We start from the raw sequence: 25,728 nt of genomic DNA, 5'->3' as shown, positions 1-25,728 counted from the left end.
GAAGACGATCTAGAATGTGTAGTGTGTGGAGAGACCAAGTCAGAGACGTTGAGGACTATTTTGATCTCTTTTTTTTACATATTTTTCACTATTGTGTTTGTATTGACGTGTTCTTCGTATATTCAAAACATATTTTTGAACGTTTTGAATTATGAACAAAGATTAAACACGCATTTTTTCCTAACAATGCTATAATGCCACGTTTTTTCTAGTTTAATATTTTTTTTACGAGAAGAACAAAACCATCATTAAGTGTCCAATGAACAAAGTTTTTACAAGGAGTATTAGTTTTTGTTAACAAGATCGCCTATGGCTTCTTCATCTCTGCCGACACACTGGTAAATGGACGTATTTTCTATTGGTTTTGTGCTACCATATCTCTGAAGGGTGTTTTCTAACGTTATAAAGAAGTACAAGTAGAAAACCAGAGGTCTCCCAAGGTTATTGTGTTCTGTCATATTCCTTTGCCATCTGCACATAAATTTCTGTAATTTTCAGAAATTTAAATTTTCTGCAACCTTTTTTGCCTACGTTTTTATTAGTTAATGGAGGGGTTGTGTTGTGTGCTCTCTTTTTTCCCCTATAGTAGTTGATATTCTCAGGGTAGCTTTAACGTACGGAGTTTTCCACCTTTATTCTGTCTAATAAAATCATAGGACATGGAAAGAATCAGAGATAATAAAAGATTAGGAAAATCTGCTTGATGTGGTTCAATTAGAGCTGCATAAAACATGAACTCCAATTATGATCATACTAATCGATGAAAAAACCTTGCCCTCACCACTTTCTTGTCTAAAAACAGGTCTGGTTTATTACATTTTGGATAATTTCATCTCCTGAAGTTGTAAATGTTTTTGGCAGAATCATCACTCATCCAGCATTTCTTTAGTTGAAAAAGAAAAGTAGCTATCGAAATGGTTCGGGGGCTCGTACACGAAACAAGAGATCACATCTCTGAGCGTAATCACGCCCACAACTTCTTCAGATTGGTTAACCACATGAATCCTGTGACCTGACCTGGAAGAAAGAGCATGGATCAAGCTACCAAGAGTTGCATCAGGCTTGCAGGTAATTGGTGGGATGACGCTTCCTGTTCCTTTGGTTGTTGAGACGATGGCGTTCATGAAATCCATAACGGTATGCTGCCTGAAAAGAGAGAAAAATTGGAAGAAGTGAACTTGGATAAAGCAGACTTCACCAGTAACATGCTTAATATCCTCTACACTACCTGAAATTGGAGAAAAGCTCAGGCTTGAGCAGCAAGTGTCTGATGTCCCGTATGCTGAGATTTCCAATAATCTTCTTATTCGGTCCCTCTACTACAGGAAGACCACCAATTTTGTTATCTTTCATTTTCTTGAAAGCTTCCAAGATCAGTTCACCACTCTGGACACTAACAACCTGGCCAGGAAGCAGAATAACACACTTGAAGAAGTCCAAATTGAGAAGTCGGCCACGAGAAAACTAATCAGGAGAACATGTACCTCGTTAGCAGACACAAAAGGAAGGCCTACATTTGAAATAGGTTGTGCAGCAATGCAATCAAACCAGTCTCTTCCCTTGCATCCCTCCAGACCTTGAACAATTGCAGATTGAGTTATGAAGTTCTGAATATCAGGTTTCCCTGGCTCGATCACAGGTACATTTCGCAGCCGATATTTTGAAAGTAGAAGTAAGATGCTCAACATTGAACTGTTTGTTGTGACTGGAAGAAAAGGAGACCAGCGGTATGAAGTAATAATCGATCCCACCTTTAGCCAACCAGAAAAAATAAAACATAAAATACAGTTAGCCTTTCCCAGATGGCTAGAAAAAGACTGAAGCTTCTTTCTATTCCCTGTCAAGGTAGTCCTCAAAATGTATATGTAAGTTATGAAAAGGTATCTTGAACACAGCATTCTGAAATTGAACTTACAGTGGTTGACTTGAAGGGTTCTTCTTGAAGAAGAACTTTGTAGAAATCCTGCCCCAAGTTGTCAGCAGCTGTCGAGGCGTCTTTTCCAGCTCCTTTTTCTGCAGCAACACCACCAACTACAGCAGCACCTACTGCAGCAGCAGTTAGCCCAGCAACCGCAACAGGACCTGTTAAACCCAATGCTACTGCTCCAAGAGCACCGACAGCTCCAGTACCTATGCCAGCAGCTGCTGCAGAAGTGGCTGCTAAAGCAACAGCCGCGAGCTCAGCACTCTCTAATACCCAGAGGACAATTGCTGAGTAATCTATGATTCCGAGGTACCTATCTCTCCAATCCAAACTGTCCCCAGCATCTACTTTTTTTACAGGGGCAGCCATAATGTTGCATTCAGATAAAATTCTAACAGCATCAGCAACCGACGAATCCGCTAAAATTTCAATGACTGCAAAGATTGAGTTGTGAAACACCTTTTAATTAATTAAGAAATATTGTTTGTCAGACTAACTGTAAAGGTAAGAAAATTTTGCAATCACCTTTGCCACCTGGAACTGGTGGGAATGATGAAGCTGGAATCTCTGCAAATGCAGCAGTTAAGGTCTCCTGTAATGAAAACGGCAACTTCTTTCTGGACTGTATGTTCTCAAAATATGAATCACAGATTGAAAGTTCTGAACTTTTTGTAACCTGTTGTTTTCCTGCCATATCCACACCCTGCGCATAGAACAACTTGGGCAATGAAAGGGATGGTAGGCCTAATAGGTGGTTTAAGTTCCTAGCCCATAAGAAATCATGGGTTAAAACAATTCAATCACCCCATTGAACATTGCACCCACTGAATTGTCTTCACAAAAATGAAGACCCAGATCTCATAACCTTAATCTGCTTGGATTCTGACATATTATAACAATTTTCCAATGTTATACCTGAAAAGGCTACAATTTTGTTTCCTCCTATAATTAAGTTCGACAATTTAGTAGAAAGGATGTCAAGACTTATTCAGTCATGAATGCTCAGCATGGAAATTAAGCTCTCCTCGTTTAGATTCAGAAACAAAAACCAAAAACAAAAACTATTATCATATCATTAAAAGAAAAGGAACATTCAGTGGTCGATGCAACCATGATCATAAAAAAAAATATATGCTAAAGATGGATCTTGTATAAAAAGATCAATTCCACAGAAACATACCTGCAAGCTTTAAAAAAATTCTGTGTTAAGAAGTTGGATTGGGGTCCATTCTTTGGCAAAAGCTTATGCCTACCCATTCCTCAATTCACTGATTCTACGTGGCACTGCCATGTGTTGGCATTACGAAGCTGGAAGAGTTAGAGCTGAGCACGTGTAAATTATTTTTGCTTAAATACCTTTTTGGAACTGGAATGCATATTCACTAGCCCGACTTAGGCAACTAGTTGCATATTAGTGTACCGGCCCACTCGTTTGATAGCGGGTTAATAATAATGTTTTATAAATATAAAAAAATTATTTTATATTTTAAAAAATATTTTAAAAAAAGTCTTGAGTCGGTAATACCAGACCCAAAAGCCTTAGATCTGACAACCAAAATAGATCCAAAAGCCTTGGATTACCTCAAATATTTGTGTCTAACAGTCATGCCAAACCCAAAATACTCGGGTCAAAATGCTTCAATCGGAGTAGCACAACTTGGTTGCAACATCAAGTTGTGTTATTTTTTTGATTTTGTTAATTATGATAATTTATAAAGTTTTTTTTATTAATTATAGATTTATAAGAAAAAACATGATTACTATAGCATGTTTGTTATTGCATTTCAAAAATATTTTTGAAAAAAATTAATTTTAATTTTAATTTTTTCTTTAGTTTGATTTTTTTTATATTTTCAAATTATTTTAATTTATTAATATTAACAATAAATTTAAAAAATAAAAAATATTATTTTAATATATTTTTAAATAAAAATACTTTTGAACAAAAACTATATCGGTAACAATCATAAAATAGAATTTCTATTGAAGGAATAACAAATTCATAAACATAAAAAATGAATTATTCAATGGGAAGACATGATTTAAATTTTTAGATCTAAAACATTAAATTAAATTTTTGTGAAGGTTTGTTATTAATAAATTATTTATATTTCGCTAATAAATATTTTTTTACCCACGTTACTTGGGTCTGACAAGCATGTCTGACCCAAGTTTACTTGAATAATCATAAAAATAACAATAATAATGAATTATCATAATAATAATAAGAACAACAACAACAATAATCATACTAATAATAGAAGATAGAATTATTTCAATGCGAAGATATTATTTGAATTTTTAGATCTAAAACGTTAAATTAGATTTTTATGATAGTTTTTTTTATATATATAATAATGAAGATATATATTTGCTTAGGTCTGGCAACCATGTGTGATGCCAGACCCCCGCGAACGGGTCTGCAGACTAGGCGCGCGGGACTTAGATCTGGCTCCGTTGTCAGACCCAAGTTTCTGGAGTCTAGCTCCCCTAATAATAATAATAATAATAATAAACTTGCTTAACTCAAGTTTTTATAGTTTTTAATCCGTTCAAATCAAATTTATAGTTTTTTTTAATAGTAATAAATTTTTTTTAAAATTTATTAATGATGATAATAATAATAATAATTTTTTAAATTTATAGTTTTTTTAATATTAATAATATTTCTTTCAAATTTAATAATAATAATAATAATTCGGATTGACATCCTCCGGTAGCTATTAAGAAAATATTCAGCGTTATCTGTTTGTGCCGTTTCCCCTTCTCCACCTATCGTGATTTGATACATTTTGGAGATGGCTAGTTGGCTTGTGAAGAGCACGAATGAAATTAGTGCTGTAAGTGACAATCTCAGTATGGCTGATGTCTATGTTCTGCTCTTGTTTTGGGCTTTTCATACCATTTTGATTCCTCAGTTGCTAAACATTAGGTTTTAATTTCATCCTTTGTCATGGAACCATCAAATCTCTTCTTTTGTCATTACTTGTTTTCAACAAGGACATATTTGTTTGTAAAAAAGTAATTTTTTAAAAAATATCAATTTATAAAAAATAAATTATTTTTATATGTTTAGCAACATCATAAAAATTAAATTGAAAAATACTTTCAAGTATTTAGCTATGTCATGAAAAATAAACTGAAAAATAACTTATTAATATTTTTTTTCAAGTTTATTAAATTAATAAGAAACAAATCTTACAAATTAAAAAATTAAAAAAAATCTAATTTTATAAATTATTTCAAATAAAATAAATAACAATCAAAATATTAAAAATCAAATTTAATAGATAAAATAGTTGAAAGATAATGAAATTAAAAAAAATACAATTTTATAAATTATTTTAAATAAAATAAATAACAATAAAAAAATGAGAATGAAATCTGATAGATAAAAAATTTCAATTAAAAAGATGATAAGAGAAAAACAAATAACAATCATAAAAATAATGACGAAAGTTGATTCAAATTAAATTAAATTTTAAGAGATAAAATTAAAAAAAATCAAAACAAAATATATAATAATTAAAAATATGAAGACCAAAGTTGATATAATTAGCAAATAATAACATTTCTAAATTTTTCACAACTTCTAGACAGTGTTTTCTATCCAAAATAAAAGAAAAATACTTTCTTAAAAAACAAACTAAATTTTCCTTTAACTGAAAAATATTTTTCATTTACCAACTTTTCTAATTACAAACAAAATAGAATTTCCAAGCCTAAAATAGACAACCGGGGCCTAAACTCTCAAAGCTAATGGCAGACAAATCGAGAGTAAAATAAACTAACCGAGCTCACAGCTCTGCTCAACCACATATGCATATTGTTTTAAATAATTAGTACTTTCATGTAATTCGAGGGCTACTGTGCATACCATGAGTGCAAGATATAGAGAAAACTTTGGACAGGCTGATAACAGGATTTGATAATGAATACATATATCCTGAATTTCTGATAAAATTACATGCTACCAAACCTTGCTTCAACTAGTCTTGTCAAGTGCTGGAAGACATTCCAGTATAATCTCAGCAGCACGCTCCAGTTCTTGTTCTGAGATGATCAACGGGGGGACCAGCCTGACAACATTTCCTTTTCCAGCAGTTAATATTAGAAGACTGGAATCTCGGCAGGCATCTACGAGGGGTGAAGCGGATACATCCAGCTCTATCCCAATTATAAGTCCCAAACCTCGTACTTCTCTCACATGTGAATTTCCTCCTAGTTTGTGAATTAAAAGTTCTTTGAAGTATTGACCTTTCTCAGAGACACTGGCCAAGAAACCTGGCTTTGATATTTTATCTAAAACAGCAATGGCAGCGTTACAGACAAGAGGCCCACCAGCAAAAGTGCTCCCGTGGTCTCCATATTTTATGGCAGCTGCAACTTTTTCACTCACCAATGCAGCTCCTATAGGTAGACCTCCTGCGAGAGGCTTGGCAAGTGTCATTATATCTGGGACCACACCATATGCCTCGTGTGCCCAAAGATAACCAGTTCGACCTAAGCCACATTGGACCTGAGAACAGAATGTTTCAAAAAATACTTCTCAGTTGAACTGTGATCATTGTAGCATACATCAGAACACCTTCCAGTGCTAAACATGATATGAAGTAATTACACAGCAAAACTATTGCAATTAGGAATGAAGAATAGTATCCCATTTTCTGCCCTTTCCCTTTTAAAAGGTTGCCTGACCCTGACCCTGACCCTGAATCTGAAAAATGTTATCTTCCAAATAAAAAGAGAATGAATTTTCATTGAAATTGCACTTTTGGAGCTATGGTGCTCTATCCAGGGTGATGCTAATTTGTGAAGAGCCTAAAAACATGTGTACAACTTGCTATTCGGATACTTTTCTATGATTAGAAGAAAACATTTTTGGTTCAGGTAGTGTGTCATGGGTGGAAATGAGGGAGAGAATAACATGCATTTAAGAAGTACCTATAACCTTAGAATCCACAATTTATATGAGAAAACACGATTTCAAAATGAAAAGCAGTTCACCTCGTCAAAAACCAGGAGAGACCCAGCATCATCACAAGCACTACGTAAGGACTGTAAGAATTCCTTTGTTGCACTATAAATACCACCTTCACCCTGTATTGGTTCTACAAATACAGCAGCAATCCTGCCAGACTTAATCAGTTCTGTTGCAGCCTGTACGTCACCATATTCCAGGAAATTAACTCCAGGCATGACAGGCTCAAAAGGAAATCGATACTGCTCCTTGCTTGTCAATGCCAGAGCCCCCATTGTCCTCCCATGGAAGCTATTACTAAATGAAATAAACTCTGTCACTTGCTGCTTCTCATCAGGATTTGTAAATCGTTGATACTTCCGTGCAAACTTTATAGCAGCTTCATTTGCTTCCGTACCAGAGTTCGTGAAAAATACACGATCGGCAAATGAACAAGCCACAAGACGTCTAGCAAGCTCTACCTACAAGAGATGCATGCTTTCATTTTAACGAACTTGCTCTAAAATTACGAGAGAAACAAAACTATGAAGGAAAAACTTACCATATACCAGCATCAAAATCACCAGATACATGTTCACAGTTCATATCAATCACAAAGCAGACAAAATCATAATATTCTTGCAATTCATTTCATTATTATATGCAAAATTGGTCTATTAAAACTTGCAAAATGAACAGATAATAATTCCCCTGTCCATAGCATTTCACAGTTAATTCTTTTTCCTATAGCCAGTCTAAATAATAATAATAATAATAATTTCAAATCGAAAAATCTAAAAATTCACGTTTCAGATTGTAAACAAATGAAGACAACACAAAAATATATGCATTAAATAATATAAAAAAAACTTTTCTAATACAATCAAAATTAAATTAATATGTGAATAAACCCTCATTATATATAAAAAAAAATATTGACAGTAAAAAAACCCATTACCTGAGGAACTGAATAGAAAACATTGCTGACATGAGTGAGCAAATTAGCTTGCTCAACAACAGCTTTGACCCAATCAGGATCCCCATGACCAAGAGCATTAACAGCAATACCAGAAGTACAATCCAAGTACTCTCTCCCTTCGGGATCATACAATTTACAACCTTTTCCACTCGAAATCACAACTGGGTTTCTTGCATATGTCCCAACTAACACCTTCCCTTCCATCTCCATAACCTCTCGACTTTTCAAATGGGTTTTGGGTTTCACTGAATCCGGTGCATGCACGTCCAGGTTAAGGCATGCTCGTAAGAAAAAAGAACGGCGATGATTGAGATTTGGAGAAAAGGGGACCGAGATCGGACTGTTGAGGAAGTGCTGGAGAGAACCCATTTGTTTTCTCTTTGGTTTTGCTTAATTTGAATCAAATTAACTGCTTATAGGGTTTAAATAGGAGGGTTTTGAATTATTCTTATTATTCTCTCTTTTTTTTTAGAGGTGGTCGTGGTGGAATGATTTGATTTGATTTGATTTCTGCGTGATAATTGTGGGAGAAAAATGGAACGATTCAATTTGTTGCAAGTCGAGAGAATTATTGGAGTATAGAATTTTTATTTATTTATTTATTGAGATTTGAGAGGAGGGTGTTTTTTTTTATAAAGGGAGGCTAGGGTTTAAGGCTCTGTTCTTGAGAAGAAGTTGATGATGGAGGTTAAATACAGTACAGTCTAGTACCTATAAGGTATCTAAATTAATTAATTAGTCCCTTTATTATATAAATTTATTAAATGACCCCTTGATTATGCTCAATTAGTAGTTTATTTCTTTTCAAATATGCCCTTATTTCCTAATCGAGTCTCCCTAATCCCTATCTTGCATGCTTCTGTTTTCTTCACTATACTTTTAAAGAAAGAAAAGGACAACATAAATTAAAATTAGAAAATAACAAACAAAAAAAAAAGACAAAATGGGTGAATTATATACAATTTTTTGGTTAATTTTACATTTGGTTTTAATTTATAAATTATAAGAAAATTGGAACACGTTTCTCCCCTGACCCAAAAATTGAATATGTTGTAGTTGAGCCGTTTGACTGGGAAAACAATTCTTGGATTTGAAATCCTAGCTAGCTGATGGCAACGAAGGAAAAAAAAAGAAAAGAAAAGAAAGAAACTTTAGATACACGTTCCTTCTATTCTTTTAATGATGTGTTTGAAAATATGGTCGAATTGTATATTTAAATAATTTTAAAATTTTATTTTAAAAGTAATATTTTTAGTATTTTTATATTATTTTAATGTATTAATATTAAATATAAATTTTAAAAATATAAAAATATTATTTTAATATATTTTTTCAATGTTGTTGAGGGCTTTTCTGCCTCCCCGATTGACAAAAGAATAGTTGCTTGCTATTTATTGATGATCAATTAAAGAAGAAGTATTTGAAAGTGTGGTAATAGTTGTAGTTTAAAATATTTTTTGTTTAAAAATATATCAAATAATATTTTTGTATTTTTAAAAAACTATTATTGATATTAACACATCAAAATAAAATGAAAATATAAAAAAATTAATTTTTAAAAAAATTAAAATTTTAAAAAACACGGATAAGTAAAAAATCACTGTCTAAAATGAGTGAGTTGAATACTAATGCTGCTTGCGGTTGCATGCATCTTCATACGTAATTAAGATTTGAAATGTATAACCTTGATGAGTGTAATTCAACTGATCAAGTTCTAGATTTGCTCCCTAAAAATCACTAAAATATATAATAATAAAAAAATTAAGGTCCAAATTTGATATAATAAATAAATAACAAGATATTTTTGTTATATTATAAAATAAATTAATTGAAAGAAGCGGATGGATTCATTTTTTCGTCTAAATTTAAAAATTTAGTTGATTCAAAATATAAACTGTTTTTTTTTAAATAAAAATAATATAAAAAAATAATTAAATTATAGGATGATAAAGTAATTTTACCTTATTAATATTTATAATATTAAACAAAGATAAATATAATAAAAATAATGCGGTTGATTGTGGTTTATATATATATATATATATATATATATATATATATATATATATATATCTTTTCTGCATGATTATAGCTAGAACATAAATTAACATTTTAAACCTGACTAATTAACAAGTTCCTCGGATCAGAAGAGATTAGCGATGAGGCTTCCTTGGTAACGTTTGGCTCTATACTTTGAGTGAGATTCTCTCCTTCCTTTCTTCAGCATTATAACGTCCATCTTTGAAGTTTGATTCTTCGTTCAACCAGCTCTCTGTAGCTCCAGGACTTGGAAAGGACCTCTGTGTGTTGTCTGCGTTGTTCTATTAATATCATAAGACAAAGACAAAACAGTATTCAAGTAGCCATTATTGATGGAGAAAAACAGGACAAAAACAGAGTAAAACAGGGGACTAAACTAGATCAGTGGGTGGTTTGAAACTTGTAAATAACCAGTGCTTCAAACCCTCCTCAATTGACCAGCAGGAAAGTTGTTCTGAGGTAAGATTACGCCTTGACTTTGATAATTTGGAGACTCTAAGAGACTATCAAAGCGAGGTTGAAAGAGAAAGCCAGGCTTGCCTTCAAAAGGAATGCTGCTGTAGCTTCCTTTGCCACATTATCTAAGCCACTATAACTTTGAGGCATAAAAGAGTGTTGATCGTATGAGGACTCGAAACTCCATTGACATTCCTCAGCCTTCACCTCCAGAGGATCCAAGTCAGGGAAATTACTATACCCATTGGCAAGATTTTCACCATTTGCTAAAGCCTGCAAATGGTTTGTCTGGTAAAGCGACAAATTCTCTAGTTGGTGACTTGGTTATGCAAAGTTTATTCTTGGTAGTTGTCCTAAAAAACACAAAAAAAAAAAAAAAAAAAAAAAAAAAAAAATTTCTTTAACCAGGGCCATTCGGTACCATTCATGTTATTTGTTTTTATTCTTCTTCTTCTTCTTCTTTAATATAAAACTAAACTATTGCTTGTTTATTATTATTTTTATATAACAAAGGTATTAGATGAACTAATCATTGTTCTCAAGCAATTTTACTTGGCCAAACTTGTGGTCTCACAAGCCTAATCAATATCATAAATCAATTTTAGGGCTCACGGAATTATTTTCTATAAAAAATATTTTCTCTTTTTGAAGTACTAAAAAATCCAAACAAAATAAAAAAAATTCAAATTTCAAATTTCAAAATATTTTATGGTCACAAATGGACAAGCGATTTGAAGATGGAAAAAATGGGTTGAAAAGGGACATGATTGCATAAACAGGAAGTTGGAGGACCAAATGGTAATTTGGGAACTCAATTGCAGCAATGGATGACTAATAGAAGAAAACAATGAGATTTTGGAACCAAATTGAAGAAAGATATTGAAGATTGGGGTGAACACATAAAATAATTAAGTTCAGGGATTTAATTGATTTTTTGATGGGCTTAATTGATCTAATCAAAGTTTAGTTGAAAGCAAAATTAAGTTTGAAAGTCAATTTGGCAAAAATTAGATAAATTAATTAAGTTTAAGGACTTAATTAAACTTTTAATAGGTTTTATTAAGTTAATTAAGGACTTAATTGAAGAAAAATTATGTTTAGAAGCCTAATCCAGACCAAATTGCAAGAACTAAGAGTTTCGGGGACCAATTTTGAATTTTAATAAATTAATTGGTCAATTCAAGGGCTTAATTTCAAAGAAAAAAAGTTTAAAGGCCAATTGAGGTTTAATTGTAGAAATTCAAAACAAAAAACCAAGTAGCAAAATGCACATACATTTAGGGACCTAAATTGACTGAATGAGAGGTCAAATTAAAATAAATTAAAAGTTTAATGATTAATTGGAAGTTAAATTGCATAATCTGGAAACCAATAACCAATATATAAAAGGCGCATGAATGAGAGGATTCTATTAGACATTGTTAGAGATGTGATTGCATGAAAGTTCACAAAAAAAACCTAATTGAAACCCTTTTTTTAGGAATTTAAAATAGGTGACATGTTGTTTGGGCTTCAATGAAAGGAAAGGATAACATGTCATTTGGCCATTGTTTTTCTTCTTCTTTAACCAAGAAGGTTGATCAAAAAGTCACCTTTAGGTAAATGAATATGGTGTCTCTGACCACCCCATTAGCTTTAATTAATACCAAACATCTATGAAACACTTTTTCTATAAGGATCAGCCATCCTCATACAACATTTATACATTATTTGTCTTGAAGGACTCGACAACATCTTGTCTCTAGTCATCCTCTCATGCCTTGACAGATTCAAGCTGTTCGAAAGTCAATCTTCCAATAAATAAATATGGAGTTCTAAACCTAGAAATGAAGCGTGGTCTATTCCCAATGATAGATCTGCATCTCCTCTGCATGTTTCAGGTCATTTGATGGCACGTTTACACTCCAATCTTCACAATTAATTCATCAAAGTACCCTACTCGGTTAGCCTTGACTAAAAAAAAGAGTCACCCATCAAAGAACCAACTTTGAGGTTGTTTTCTTTTGGTAAGGTTCATTGCACGAAAGAAAAAAGAAAACCATACATCATAACTTACAAGGAAGGTTATATAAGATACAGATTAAGGTAGAATCTTCCATAACAACCTATCTTTGAAAAACCATCATAGAAATTTTAGGTGGTTTTATAACTTCCTAGTTTTGTTTCAGCTTATAAAAGGAGTGACTTTTCATAAAGAAAAAAAAAGGAATCAAGAAGGGAAAAAATTCCAGAGAAGAAAAAAAAGAAAAAGAAGTAAGAAAAAGTGAAAGGAAATAAGAGTAAAAAAGAAGAACAGAGGAGCAAAGGGTGATAAGAGATGGAAATAAGAAGATAATGAGAAAGAACATCTAGAAGAGAAGGTTGTGTTTTGACCGGAAGGTATACCATTTACCCTTTATAAGATGATATAGATCAATGGACACACCCTCTTTCATTTCTTTTAAGTCTTTACTTGAATGCTCAAAGTTCATCCACCATTATTAGTTAGTTTGATGAACGATGTGTGTGTTTTGATGTGTTTAATCATATTTTGAAGTAATATGCATGTTTTGATGAATATATGCTCAATGTAGTAATGAATGCATAGCTTGTGATTTGAAGATATGATAGACTATTAATGTAAGGTTAATAGTTTGTTTAAATAACAACCAAGTCACTTTTGATAGTTAGGTTAGTCATTGAAACTTGGTTTGATTAAAAATATGTGTTGATAAGCATGATTTGTCAAAGTTATAGCTATTGATTGTTATAGATGGAATGATGTGTTTACTCAAGCTATATTCATGATACTTTTGAATTAAAACAAGTGTTAAAATCAACGTAACGGTGTAATGTGTTGAAGAAATCCATTTTGAAGTTTTGTGGTATTTATTGGTTTAACTATTGCATTATATTTTTTGTTTGTTTCTTGAGGTTTTAATAGTTCAAGCAAATCAGTTTGAGTGTGCTTGAGCTAAAGTTGTTAAGTTTAGGCTATTTATTTTAGGATTTTGGCTATTTTCTAGGTTTATGGCATTTTCTAAATTTCTATTTTCTCCTCCCAATTAATTCATTTGAGTACTGGTTTGGAACAATTGATATTTAATCCCTTTGAAGATCTAGGTTTTCTTTTAAGGTTATCAGTTCGATTCTTGAAATATTTGGCATTTTATTTCCTTTAAATAAGTTTTTAAACTTTAATTTAACATAATGTAGCTCTCTAAATGTGTGATTTGATGCAACTTGATCTTTAGATTTGATTTATGAGTTCTTATGATGTTCTTTGTGTTTTTAAGAATATTCAACCAAAAACCACCATTTGATCTTTAAAAATTTTATTTTGATTATGGGTTGTGTTTATGAGTCTTGGCTAGGTTGGGAAGCCTAGTCCACATGATGAAGATGAACCTTTAAGGCTTAAGATGATGTTTGGTAAAGCCAAAATTTATCAAACAAAAAAATATATTTTTGAGTTTTTTATTTTAAAAAAAAGCACATAGGAGTTTAATCAGGCATTTCATTAGTTTAGGAATTCTCAGCTGACCAGTTCCGCAAATATGTTCTATCAATTCAAAACGTAAATGCTTACAAGAATGTTTCTAAAACTTTCGAGTGATAAAAATGGCAAAATTGAAGTTTCAAAATGCTATTTCATAATAAATCCACAAGGACCATGGTATTATTTAACAAATTTATGGTTAATTACAGCATTACATATTTTGCAATCACAGCCAAATAATCTGACTGCTATAAGTAACAATCATACAACAAGCAACGGATCCAGAAGACAGGATTTTGATCAAATCGCAAATAATGATCACTTACTTACAGAAATCCATTGAAGACTGCACAAATTAAATTTGTAGACCCCCTTTTTTAGTCCAATACAAGTTCAATACATCCATGATAAGTCTTGCCGGAATGACACGGATCTCAATACATCCATGATAAGTCTTGCCGGAATGACACGGATCTTGCAGCTCCTTGAACGCCCCTTTCAGAAATTTGAGGGCAATCTTCAACAGCTAAGAAATCCAATTTGTCTGTCCCAGCAAGAGGGTACAATCCATCATCAGTAACCCCTAAACATTTTTTTAATCGTAAAATGCACAGACGAGGAAACTGCCCCACAAGCTGTAGCCCCTCGTCACTGATTTCTTGGCATCTGACAAGCTCTAAGGTTTCAAGATAGTGAGCTGAACAAAGAGCTTCCATACCAACGTCATTGAAGGAATACACATGGTCAAGAGCAAGTTCCCGAATTGGGCACATCTGAATCAAATTAAGGATTCCGTTTTGTGTAAATGATGAAAAGGAAGGAAATTCCCCATCAGAAAAAGATATCCGGACAGATTCAAGCATTGAACAGTTCTGAGCTAGGGCTTTAAGACTCTCATCTGTTAATCTCAGTGGATTGTTCATCAGAAGTGGCAGAGAGAAATCAGAAGGAACTCGGAGTGAAATTGAGCGAAGGTTACTTGATTTTTTAGCTAAGCCTATGATGTCACAATCTCTGACTCCAACACACATGTCCAAATGAATCTTCTCCAGGTTCTTGCACTTCCCCAACATACAAGCAAGCCCTCTCCCAGGACTGATGATACAATTCACCAGGCTAAGCTCCAACATGGACTCACACGGGATCCACTGTTTTTGCCATCGATCAACAGCTAGCCTATCATAAACCTTCATATATCTGTAATTAGCATCCACCTCAAACTGCAACCTTTTTAGTTTTCGCCAGCTAGATCCTAGCTTAATCAAATCACCCTCACCAAGTGCTCTGCAATTCTTAATTGAAAGGTCTTCCAGTGTTTCAAGCTTTCCAATGTATTCAAGCCATTCAACGCTGGTAACATTAAGACATCGAATAAGGTGAAGAATTGTAAGATTCTTGCAGCCCACAACAAGAGATAAAATGCCACAACCAGTGATTCTTGGAGTGAAATTCAACTTCAAGGCAGAAAGCTTGGAACAAGAAGCCAAGTGCCGAAGACCTACATCAGTTATGAATGTACAGTAGCTCAGTGTCAGATCAGTCAGAGAAGGACAATTATTGGCAAGAATGACAAGCCCTTGGTCATCTAATTGCTTTCCCAACTTAGACATCCAACCAGAATATGTTATTTCTACTTTTGCCAAGTTAGGAAACCTATTGCAGAGCGATGTCAGGGCTTGATTTGCAGGGTCTAGTCCACAACCAACCCTCATAGATTGTCTTTGTTCATTATCCAGTTCGTAGATACGTTTACATGCAAGTGAAGCAGAGTTTTTATCTACAGTTTTCTTGACCCTGCTCAAGATATCCCACACCAATTGGTCTGGCAAATCGTCCATCGAAACTAGTTTTTTCTTCTTCCGTCAAAAAATGAACATTAGCAACAACCTGAAATTTATAACAGAACCAGCATGAAACGTTAATATATAGTAGAGGAAGATTCAAACAAAAACCATTGTGTGCTATTTGCATGAATGTTTGGAAAAATCCACATACAAGCTCTCATAAGTCACAACACACGGACAAACTCACATCATGAATCCAAAATTGAATAATTGAAGCTAAGAAGCAGCATTGGAGGAAAAAAAAAAATGATATAAGCAACCAAGAAGGGAAAAAAGGTTACTTTGACATTGATTTGTTTGCACCAAACGAAAGAACCTATTGATAAAATAATCCCAAATTTTAATATTTCGTGAAACAAAGAAAGAAAAACTTAACCAAACCCAGATGATATCTATCCTCTAAGACTATATAAATCCAATCATTTCAGAACATTATTAACCCAAAAAAATCCAACCCACAATCAAACACACAAAACCCAGATGCGGAATCCCCTCAAATAATTGATAGAGAAAAACGAGAGAATATCTAGTCAAATCAAGTGAAATTCATTAAAAAAGATTTGATTGGAAATTGGAATCAAAAGCACATGTTATACATGAATGCTATAATTATGTAGTGATGACCACAAAGAATGAAACTTTATTACCTCACAAGGGAAAGACTGTGGAGAGATTTTGATGATGATGGTAAATTTTTCTTAGATAATCTGCGGGTGCTTGTTGGAGCAGTTGTTTCATCTACATCTGTACAATTCAAGTTTCCTTGTATTTTTGTTTTGTTTTGTTCTTTTCTTTATAGAGATGCATCCATGTCTTTATTACTCCAATCATGATTCATAGCATTGCCTTGCCGTAAGGATATTTGCCGTCCTCGTTGGATCTTTCTTGAAACATTACCTTTCATTATTGAATTGGTGGATTAACGTAAAATATTTTTTTATTAAAATAATATTATTTTACTTTTTATTTTTTTATTAGATTTAATTATGTCAACTAAGTTATTGATTAAATTGTTAAATCAACTGAATTTAAAAGCAAAGATGTTCTTTTACTAAATTATCCATTAGTTATTTATCTCTTTATTATTATTTTGATTTTTTCATTAAATATTTGTTCTATTCTTTTTGTTTTCAATATGGTTTCAATATGATTTATGAATAGATTCATTCAGAAGATATTATAATAAAAGAAAAAAAATAACATAGTAAAACTCAAATATATTTTGATTTTTTTTATTAGTATTATATAAAAAGAGTATTATAAATTAAGGAAAAGGACAATATGGTTTGTAATTTCTGCTTTAGCAAGGGCATTATAAATTAAGGACAAGTATGATTGATTTAATCATAAATTACAAAAGAAATAAATAAAAAAACTAAGTCTCACAGTGAATTTATTATGAGACAAATTATTGTGAATTATAATAATAATTCATAGTAATATGGTTTCTTTTTCAAAAAAAATTTATCTTTGATTTTTGATTTTTTTTTGGTGCTTTGACATTACAATATTTTAGGTTTGGACTTCACTAGTTGTTTAACCACCTATGAATATAGACCTCAAGGTGTCAGATGAAATTTTTCTTTCTCGACTTTGATATACTTTTTAGATAATATTTAGATTTGAAATAACCACCATTCAACTCCTTCATCAAACAAAATTCATGGACGCCAATAACAACCAATTTGATGGTTGGAATATGCAAAAACAACGATTCTCTCTCTCTCTCTCTCTCTCTATGTTGGAATCTAGTGAAAACCTATCTCTCCTTAAAAAACCAAGAACTTAAAAATAATAAAATTGAAGTTGTGTATCAAAATTAGATTTATAAAAATATAAGCGACCGAAAAGGTCTAATTTTATAAATTAAGGGATTAAAGTGTATTTATTATGTCAATTTTAAACACACCACTTATTTTTAGCGCTTTTACTATGTTGGTCTTCTTTCTTTCAATTTTGTTCATAATCGATAAATTTGAAGCAACTGGGTGCTAATCTTATAATCAAAGAACACTTTAAAAAAAATTAAGGGATCAAAATAAAAAAAATACAAATAACATAGTGTATTGTAAGTGTGTGAACAATATTTTTTACTATTCAAACATACCCTTCCACTTCAGTTTTTTTTACTTATTAATAGGTGTTCGTGTTGATTAGGTGGGTCTAGAAATCAGATCATATATCTCGCTTAGGAAATTCGACATATATTTTTTTTTTTTTTGGAGAAAGGGGGAAATTGGATAACTATAGTTGGGTGTTTCGATTATTTTTTTTTGTTTTGTTTGTGTTTTTATGAAGATTCATCTAGCTTTTGTTTAAATTTTATTATGTTTAATGTTTCTTTTGCCCAACTTAACATATTAATTGGGGAGGATAATATTTTTAAGGAGAATGAGGATTTAGTTTAAATTAAATTTTAAAGATTTAATTAATGATTGTTTCATTCTAATACAAAGTATAGATGTGGTGTGATTACGCTATTTATTTAAGTCAAAATTAACTGCTTTTAATCAAACCCACAAAGATGAGATGACGGTTTAAAATAGTCCAAAGGGGAAGAGTATATAAATGAAAGCCATTTTCATGTATCAAATTACAAATAAGTAAAGATGAACTGTGGTTTTAAGCTAGTATTATTATTATTTTTTTTTAAAAAAAAACTAAAACATTCGAGGTTTCTTCAAGGTATTTCACTTATGATATGAACTAAAAAGAGCAGAGAATAAGAAATAAACAAGAGAAACAAATCAAAAGAAAAAAAAATTCACATAAAAAACCTTTTTAAAAAAGATGAAGATCAAGTCAATTTCAAACATCAACAAAGAAGAATTCAGGCATGGACAAAGCAGAGAGGTTAAAATTAATATAACAAGATATATTATTAAAAAATTTATTTTTTAAAAATAAAAATATCATACCATTTCATATTTAAATACTAAATAAAAAAAATTAAAATGTAGGTTGTCCTCTTAATTTTATTATAAGGTATTTATTTTTTTGATTGCTAAATTTTTGTTCTTGATCATTTTCTAAAATCTAAAATCATTTTATCATTTAATTAAAAAATTGTAGGTTGTCCTCTTAATTATTTTTCAAATTTAGTTCTTATTCTTTTATTTTTATTTTTTTATCCTATTATGAAATTGAACTTTTTTTTCAATTTACAAATATAAAATATCCTCTTATTTGTTTTAATTTCTAATATGGTTCTCATTCTTTTGATTGCTATTTTTTTTATTATGGGTCTTTTTGTAATTTTTTTTTAATTTCATCATTTGACATGAAATTATTTGGGGATTGGAGTCTGTGCTTTTTCTTGATGGGGTGATTTTGACTTCATGATTCGAGTTGCAAATTTAAAAACTTCACCTAAGTTAACATTGTTTTTTTTAGGGTTTATTTTTCTTACATCGATTTTTTCCTTTCTATTCAATAATCCCGATTTCATCACCTCGATTGCGAGTTTAGCGAGCTAACCCAAGTTGACTTGGGTATTTTTTTAATTTAATATATTTTTTATTTCATTCTTAAACATTGAATTGTTTTATAATTGAGCTTCATATTTTTTTTTATTTGCCTTCCACCAGAGTATCTTATTCTTATGATCTGGGTCATAGGGTATGACAGACTTACCTGGTTTGTTAATATTTTTTTTGTTCTTTTTAATTGATTTTTTTTCTAATTTTATCCTTTTACATTGAATTTGTTGGGAAATTAGGCTTACCATTTTTTTTTGTTTTCTTTCTCTTGGTTTATTTCGATCTAATAAACCAGGTTGCAGATTTGACATACTTTCCCTTGGCTTCTCTGGTTGACTCGGTCGTTTTTTATTCTTTTTTTTGTTGAAAATTTTGTTCTTCCCACTTTGGATTAGCTTAGAACTTAGTTGTGTCACTTTTTTACTTTTCATTGGAATCTTTTCTTTATGTTCTTGTGAAAACTTTTTTTTTATTTAATTTGGTTCATTTATTATTGTTGTCTTTTTTTTCTAATTAAATGATATCAACTTATTTAATTCCATCGGATCAATGGATTTTTTTCTTCTTTATAACATGCTTACATTACTCATATATTTTTTAATATTAAAAAAAATTACTCTGACCCGTGGCATACCGTTGTTTCACATATCTCATGTGAAAACTATTGACAATTTATATTGTGAAAAAAAGAATGCAATGTGAACACCATCCTCCAAATTAGTTTAGACATTTTACCAACAAAACCCCATAAATGGTTTGTAATTGACACAAGCAAGCTGGGTATAAGCTTTCAAGATGGATTGAAATTAATTTTATGTTTTCAAATTATTTGTTGTATTGATGTAAAAAATAAGATAAAAAAATATTAAAAAAACATAAACAAATATTTGAAAATATTATATCTCATGGGTATAAGCTATCCAGTTCTTGCAAGAACAGGAATTGATCTTTCGAACCAATCCTTTTCTTTTTGAATTGGAGTATTACTAGATCAAACACTTATTAATTAGAATATTAACCTTATTTGATACTAATAGATTGAGGTGACTAGTATTTAGAAGAATTTATATAATAATAATAATAATAATAATAATAATAATAATAATAATAATATATCAACCTACAATGAGAGTTGTGATTTTATTTGAAGTAGAAGTTAGTTTAAAAATATCTTTTATAATTAAAGAAATTTGAGATACTTCTACCTTTTTGTTTTGGATTTTCATGGGGTAAAATAAAAAATAACTAGGCTTAGGCCCTTGCTTCGCTACAGGTAGGGTAAAAAGTATATAATTGCATTAAAAAAAATATAAACATTGTTTTTTTCTTACATGCAATGAAATATTTGAAATGATAATTAAAAACTCTACCAATATATCGTAATAAAATTAATTATGAGATAAAATATCTTTAAAAACTTGACCAGTAGTGTGCAAGTTAGTTTAAATATATCTTTTATAATTAAAGAAATTTGAGATAGTTGTACTTTTGTTTTGGATTCTCATGGGGTAAAATAGAAAATGACTAGGCCTTGGCTGCAGGTGTTTGGTAAAAAATATATAACTGCATTAAAAAAAAATGTTGTTTTTTTTTTTGCTTGCATGTGATGAAATATTTGAAATGATGATTAAAACCTCGATTAATATATTAGAATAAATTAATCAACCATCATAAGTATTAATAAATGAAAAACAAAGTTGGTGTGACTTGTTCGACAAATCAGGCAAGCAACAAACTAACTGTTTCACTTAAATGATGATCTAGTTAGAAAGAAACACCTCCACCATTTTAGTTTTGTCTAACCCTAACTTAAATGTGAAAAAAACTACCAAATGACTAAATCAGGAAAAAAAATGAGGGAATAAAATGATAAACGATGACAAACTATATTGACCCGAGTTAAGTTGTAAAATTTATAACCCGGGTAATGGAAACGACAATAATAAGTTAACCTGACTAGATAGTTTGTCTTTATTTTTCCTTCATTTATTCTCTTTCTGACTGGACCTTTATTAGATCTTAATTGACCACAAATCATATTAGATCTAGAAGTAAATAAAAGATTATAAAAGAATTTATGCTAAAACTTAACAAATATATCATACTATATTGATACTATATTGATCTCAGTCAACTTTAATTAACAAATAAAAGTTAGAACCTAAATCAAAAGATGATCCCAATTAGGCATAATTTTTCAAGGTAAGTGATACAAAATGATGAAATTGCTTTTTTTTTTTTTAATTTTAAGTTAAGTAAAAAAACCAATGATAACAAAGGGTCAAACTAAAAAATGTATAAAAAACCTTAGATGTTATGTCATAATTCATCGAATCAATAAACCACGCCAAGGACTTAATTGGCCTAATAATTCTTTTTATTAAATTTATATTGCCCATAAAAAGAATTGCAAATAAAAAGCCCTACAAAAAAGCCCAAGTGCGCAGGCCTAATAAAAAAAGAGCCTAGGTTAGCATATCTGGGCCTTATATTTTTTAATTCGTCCACCCTTTTTATTTTAAAAAAATAAATCAGGTGACAGGTCTACTATATGCCTAGAATCTGACCACTATAGTGATGGTCGAAAAATCAGGAAGATGTATTTTTTTCTAAAAAATCTTTTTTTCTAAACCTATTTTAACAAAAAAAAACCCTCATAATTACCCACACAACACCCAAAAACCAATTTATCAACCTTAGAAACTCTAAAAAAAGTAAAAAAACATGAAATCAAACTAGGTTAGATTTTTCTTTCTTAACTTTGGTCTACTTTTTAGGTAATATTTAGGTTTCAAACGATCATAATTCAACTCCTTTCATCAAATGAAATTCATAGACACCAATAACAACCAATTTGGTGGCTGAAATATGTGAAAATAACAACTTTCTTTATTTATATTGGAATTTAGTGAAACTCTATCTCTCCTTCAAAAATCAGAAACTTAAAAATAATAAAATTGAAGTTGTGTATCAAAATTAGATTTATAAAAATATAAAAGACCGAAAAGGTCTAACTTTATAAATTGGGGGATTAAAGTGTATTTGTTACGCTGATTTTATACACGCCACTCATTTTCGGTGCTTTTACTATGTTGGTTCTCTTTCTTTTAATTTTATCCATAACCGATAAATTTGAAGCAATTGGATGCTAACCTTGCAATCAAAGAACACATTAAAAAAAAAGTTAAGAGATCAAAGTGAAAAAAATACAAATAACATAGTGTATTGTAAGTGTGTGAATAATATTTTTCACTATTCAAACATACCATTCCACTTCAGTTTTTTTTTTACTTATTAATAGGTGTTCATGTTGATTAGGTGAGTCTTGAAATCAGATCATATATATCGCTTAGGAAATTCGACAATTGTTTTTTTTTTTTGAGAAAGGGGGAAATTGGATAATCAAGCCCACAAAGATGAGATGACGGTTTAAAATAGTCCAAAGGGGAAGAGTAAATGAAAGCCATTTTCATGTATCAAATTACAAATAAGTAAAGATGAACTGTGGTTTTAAGCTAGTATTATTATTATTTTTTTAAAAAAAAAAACTAAAACATTCGAGGTTTCTTCAAGGTATTTCACTTTTGATATGAACTAAAAAGAGCAGAGAATAAGAAATAAACAAGAGAAAAAAAAAATTCACATAAAAAACATTTAAAAGAAAGATTTGATCAAGTCAATTTCAAACAACAATTACGAAGATTTAGGCATGGACGGAGCTGGTAGCATTTTATAGAAAATGTTAAAATTAATATAACAAGATATATTATTAAAAAGTTTATTTATTTAAAATAAAAAAATCATACTATTTTATATTTAAATACTAAATAAAAAAATTAAAATATTTTACAGGGCTGGTCCCTGCTTGTCTCTTTCTGGTTCCGCCCCTGGATATAGAGCTGTGTCATTGGCAAGAGGGAGCGAATGAATTATCTATATTTAAAAAAAAATATGAAAAAAAACTATTTATGAATATAATGGATGAATTATCTATAATTCTTCAGAGCACATTAAAGTTCACAAAATAAAAATGTATTTTCTACATTATTGATAAATGCATGAAACGTTAGCGAATAAACTTATATAAAATAAACTGTTGAAGAATTTGATAAAACCAATGTAATGGTGAGATGGAATTTACTAATAACCAAAAGAAAAATAGAAAAAAGCTCCGAATCTTTCTTAGGGAAGACAGAAAGTCCTTTTATCTATTCTATCTGTGTTTGCGCTCTATGCTTCTTTTTTATGCTGTCATTATTCCACTTGGCCATTCAAACAAAGTATAACGGATCTCGATACTGTTTCTGAAATCAAAGGGTAGTTTCTGTAGATTAATCTTGAATTTCCGCAATGATATAGTAACATCTCCGTACATTTCTATAACAAAAGGTCAGGAATTCAAGAACCATGAATTCTGATTTATGTGTGTATATATCTGAGAATCACTATTTCTCAAGATGGCCAGATGTTTGAGCTTTACTGCATACCGGGATTGGTTCTACCGCTACTCATTTGCCAACGCTGGTCTTCGTTCCCTCTCATCTAATCTTGGAGATGGCACAATTATTCATTGTTGGGTACCAAGAATCAGCAAACCATCAAAACACAGTCGATCTGCTTCTCCATGGCTTTGGAGCCAATGCAATGCGGCAATATGGTAAGCATCTCCAGATGTTCACATCACGTTTCAATGTCTATGTTCCGGACCTTCTTTTCTTCGGTGAGTCCTACACATCTAGGCCTGAAAGAACGGATCTTTCCAGGCTCAATGCGTTATGAGGCTAATGGAGGCACATGGTGTGCATAGAATGAATCTTGTTGGGATCAGCTATGGAAGGTTTGTGGGGTATAGTATGGCTGCACAATTTCAAGAAAAAATAGAAAGAGTTGTGCTGTGCTGTGCTGTGCTGGGGTTAGCTTGGAAGAAAAGGATACGAACAATGGTTTGTTTGTGGTTTCGAATTTAGATGAAGCAGCCACCATATTGTTGCCACAGACACCATAAAAATTGAGGGAGTTGATGCGGTTAATTATCGTTTGTCAAACCTGCCAAGGGCGTGCCCTCGTTCTTTCTCACAGATCTCATCAATGTAAGAGTTAATTTCTAACATTTACTGGAATTCCATATTGTTGACCTTCTGTGGATGATTGAAGTTCATGGAATTTTTCTCAGGCTAGGCTGAATATAGACACAAAAAAAGTCCCAGATATTCTCTCTGTAATGTTTCTGTTCTGACAGGTTATGTGCACAGATTATGTCAAGGAGAAGAGGGAATTGATCCAGGCTATACTTCAAGATCGAAATCTTTCTGATCTACCAAAGATCACACAGGTTCCTTACTGTTCTTGGCACATCTAGTTCAAATCGTTTATTTCGTGCCATTCTTTTAGCCTATGAGACTTTGACATCGTAGGAGGCATTGGTGCTAAGGAATCTTTGAAAAAGCAGTCAGTTCATGATAGAGTACTCCTGGTCTTAATGTTTTTTTTTTTTTTGGAAAAGCAGCCAACATTAACGACATGGTGAGAGCAAGATCAAATTTTCCCACTGGAATTGGGGCACAGATTGAAAAGGTCAACTTGAAATCCTCTGTTGATTCTGGCTTCTGATGCTCTGAAAATTTGAGTGTATTTTGTCTGTAGTAACTATTCCCTGACAGCTTACATTCTTTGTACGCATGTGGGAGAAACTTCTCAGTTAGTGATGATTAATCAAGAATGCGGGACACGCAGTTACTTTAGAAAAGGCCAACGAGTTTGCTAAGCACTTGAAATCATTCCTCACTGACTCAGTTGCTCCTCCATATCCAGAATCTTAGAATGATTTTTATCCACGAAGGATCAACATTAGATTCAAACAGAATGAAAATAGTTGGCTTGTGTTAGACACCGAAAGCTTATACTTTGAAAAAATGGCTAAGTTTGGTCAGTTTGGTAAGCCCCCCAAACGGGCGTTTAACGCAAAGGAATATTTTTTTTAAAAAAATTATGTTTATATATATATTTTATATTATTTAGATGTGTAGATATCAAAAATAAATTTTTTAAAAAATATTATCTTGATATATTTTTTAGTGAAAAATACTTTAAAAAACAACCACTACCACAACACCAAACACTACCCAAATAAATTTTAAACTAACATGTTGTTTGGGAGTGGGTGTACTCTAAACACGGTGTTTCATAAAAAAATATTTTTTTATTTAAAAATATTATTTTTATATAATTTAAAATTATTTTGATATGTTAATGTTTAAAATAAATTTTAAAAATATTATTTTAATATATTTTAAAATAAAAAATACTTTAAAAAATAATCATTACCCCAACTAAATATAATATAAATCAAAGTACTGCTCTTGCATAGCTTGTGCATATCTAATTCTTGCTCTATTAAAAAATAAATATGGTAGATTTCGTGTTCATCAAGTGCTAGTGTGATTTGACATGGATTGTTTTGAGCATATCCATTGCTTGTAAAAAGAAAATACCTGTTAGAGACTGTTTTCAACAGGCCGTGGATGGTAATAGAGCAGAAATTGTTGATCATCGTACTTACATAGAATTG

General features: G+C 31.2%; 3 protein-coding genes and 1 pseudogene across 3 annotated transcripts; 1 reads left to right on the top strand and 3 right to left on the bottom strand.

Moving 5' to 3' along the window:
* Window positions 1-706: 706 nt before the first annotated feature.
* LOC18107068 (SNF1-related protein kinase regulatory subunit gamma-1-like) lies at window positions 707-3,271 on the bottom strand. The gene is made up of 6 exons (XM_052448305.1): window positions 3,105-3,271; window positions 2,450-2,627; window positions 1,916-2,358; window positions 1,485-1,751; window positions 1,229-1,401; window positions 707-1,146 (listed from the first exon to the last, which is right to left on the bottom strand). Exons 2-6 carry the CDS (start codon window positions 2,616-2,618, stop codon window positions 867-869), a joined length of 1,332 nt encoding a protein of 443 aa, XP_052304265.1. The 5' UTR covers window positions 2,619-2,627; window positions 3,105-3,271; the 3' UTR covers window positions 707-866.
* A 2,431-nt stretch (window positions 3,272-5,702) lies between these two features.
* Window positions 5,703-8,529, bottom strand: LOC7461279 (acetylornithine aminotransferase, mitochondrial). Its single transcript, XM_002323730.4, has 3 exons — window positions 7,843-8,529; window positions 6,932-7,366; window positions 5,703-6,443 (listed from the first exon to the last, which is right to left on the bottom strand). The coding sequence occupies exons 1-3, from the start codon at window positions 8,230-8,232 to the stop codon at window positions 5,910-5,912; spliced, it is 1,359 nt and encodes a 452-aa protein (XP_002323766.3). The 5' UTR covers window positions 8,233-8,529; the 3' UTR covers window positions 5,703-5,909.
* Window positions 8,530-13,987: 5,458 nt separating this feature from the next.
* LOC7496623 (F-box/LRR-repeat protein 14) lies at window positions 13,988-16,501 on the bottom strand. The gene is made up of 2 exons (XM_002323729.4): window positions 16,329-16,501; window positions 13,988-15,724 (listed from the first exon to the last, which is right to left on the bottom strand). Exon 2 carries the CDS (start codon window positions 15,673-15,675, stop codon window positions 14,272-14,274), a length of 1,404 nt encoding a protein of 467 aa, XP_002323765.2. The 5' UTR covers window positions 15,676-15,724; window positions 16,329-16,501; the 3' UTR covers window positions 13,988-14,271.
* Window positions 16,502-22,869: 6,368 nt separating this feature from the next.
* LOC18107067 (uncharacterized) lies at window positions 22,870-25,119 on the top strand (annotated as a pseudogene).
* The last annotated feature ends 609 nt before the right edge of the window (window positions 25,120-25,728 follow it).

This window comes from Populus trichocarpa, chromosome 17 (genome assembly GCF_000002775.5).
Source record: "Populus trichocarpa isolate Nisqually-1 chromosome 17, P.trichocarpa_v4.1, whole genome shotgun sequence".
Lineage (NCBI taxonomy): Eukaryota > Viridiplantae > Streptophyta > Magnoliopsida > Malpighiales > Salicaceae > Populus > Populus trichocarpa.
Note: the sequence above shows the minus strand (reverse complement) of the source record. Positions and strands in the feature narration are given on the sequence as shown.

What these genes read in the sequence shown, in the direction of transcription:
- LOC18107068 (XM_052448305.1), bottom strand. Translation starts at nt 2,618, where the DNA reads ATGGCAGGAAAACAACAGGTTACAAAAAGTTCAGAACTTTCAATCTGT. An exon ending in ACCAGTTCCAGGTGGCAAAG is followed by an intron (nt 2,359 to 2,449) that starts GTGATTGCAAAA and finishes CAATCTTTGCAG; the next exon opens with TCATTGAAATTTTAGCGGAT. An exon ending in GAGCTTTTCTCCAATTTCAG is followed by an intron (nt 1,147 to 1,228) that starts GTAGTGTAGAGG and finishes CTCTCTTTTCAG; the next exon opens with GCAGCATACCGTTATGGATT.
- LOC7461279 (XM_002323730.4), bottom strand. Translation starts at nt 8,232, where the DNA reads ATGGGTTCTCTCCAGCACTTCCTCAACAGTCCGATCTCGGTCCCCTTT. An exon ending in TTTTCTATTCAGTTCCTCAG is followed by an intron (nt 7,367 to 7,842) that starts GTAATGGGTTTT and finishes CATCTCTTGTAG; the next exon opens with GTAGAGCTTGCTAGACGTCT. An exon ending in CTCTCCTGGTTTTTGACGAG is followed by an intron (nt 6,444 to 6,931) that starts GTGAACTGCTTT and finishes TTCTGTTCTCAG; the next exon opens with GTCCAATGTGGCTTAGGTCG.
- LOC7496623 (XM_002323729.4), bottom strand. Translation starts at nt 15,675, where the DNA reads ATGGACGATTTGCCAGACCAATTGGTGTGGGATATCTTGAGCAGGGTC.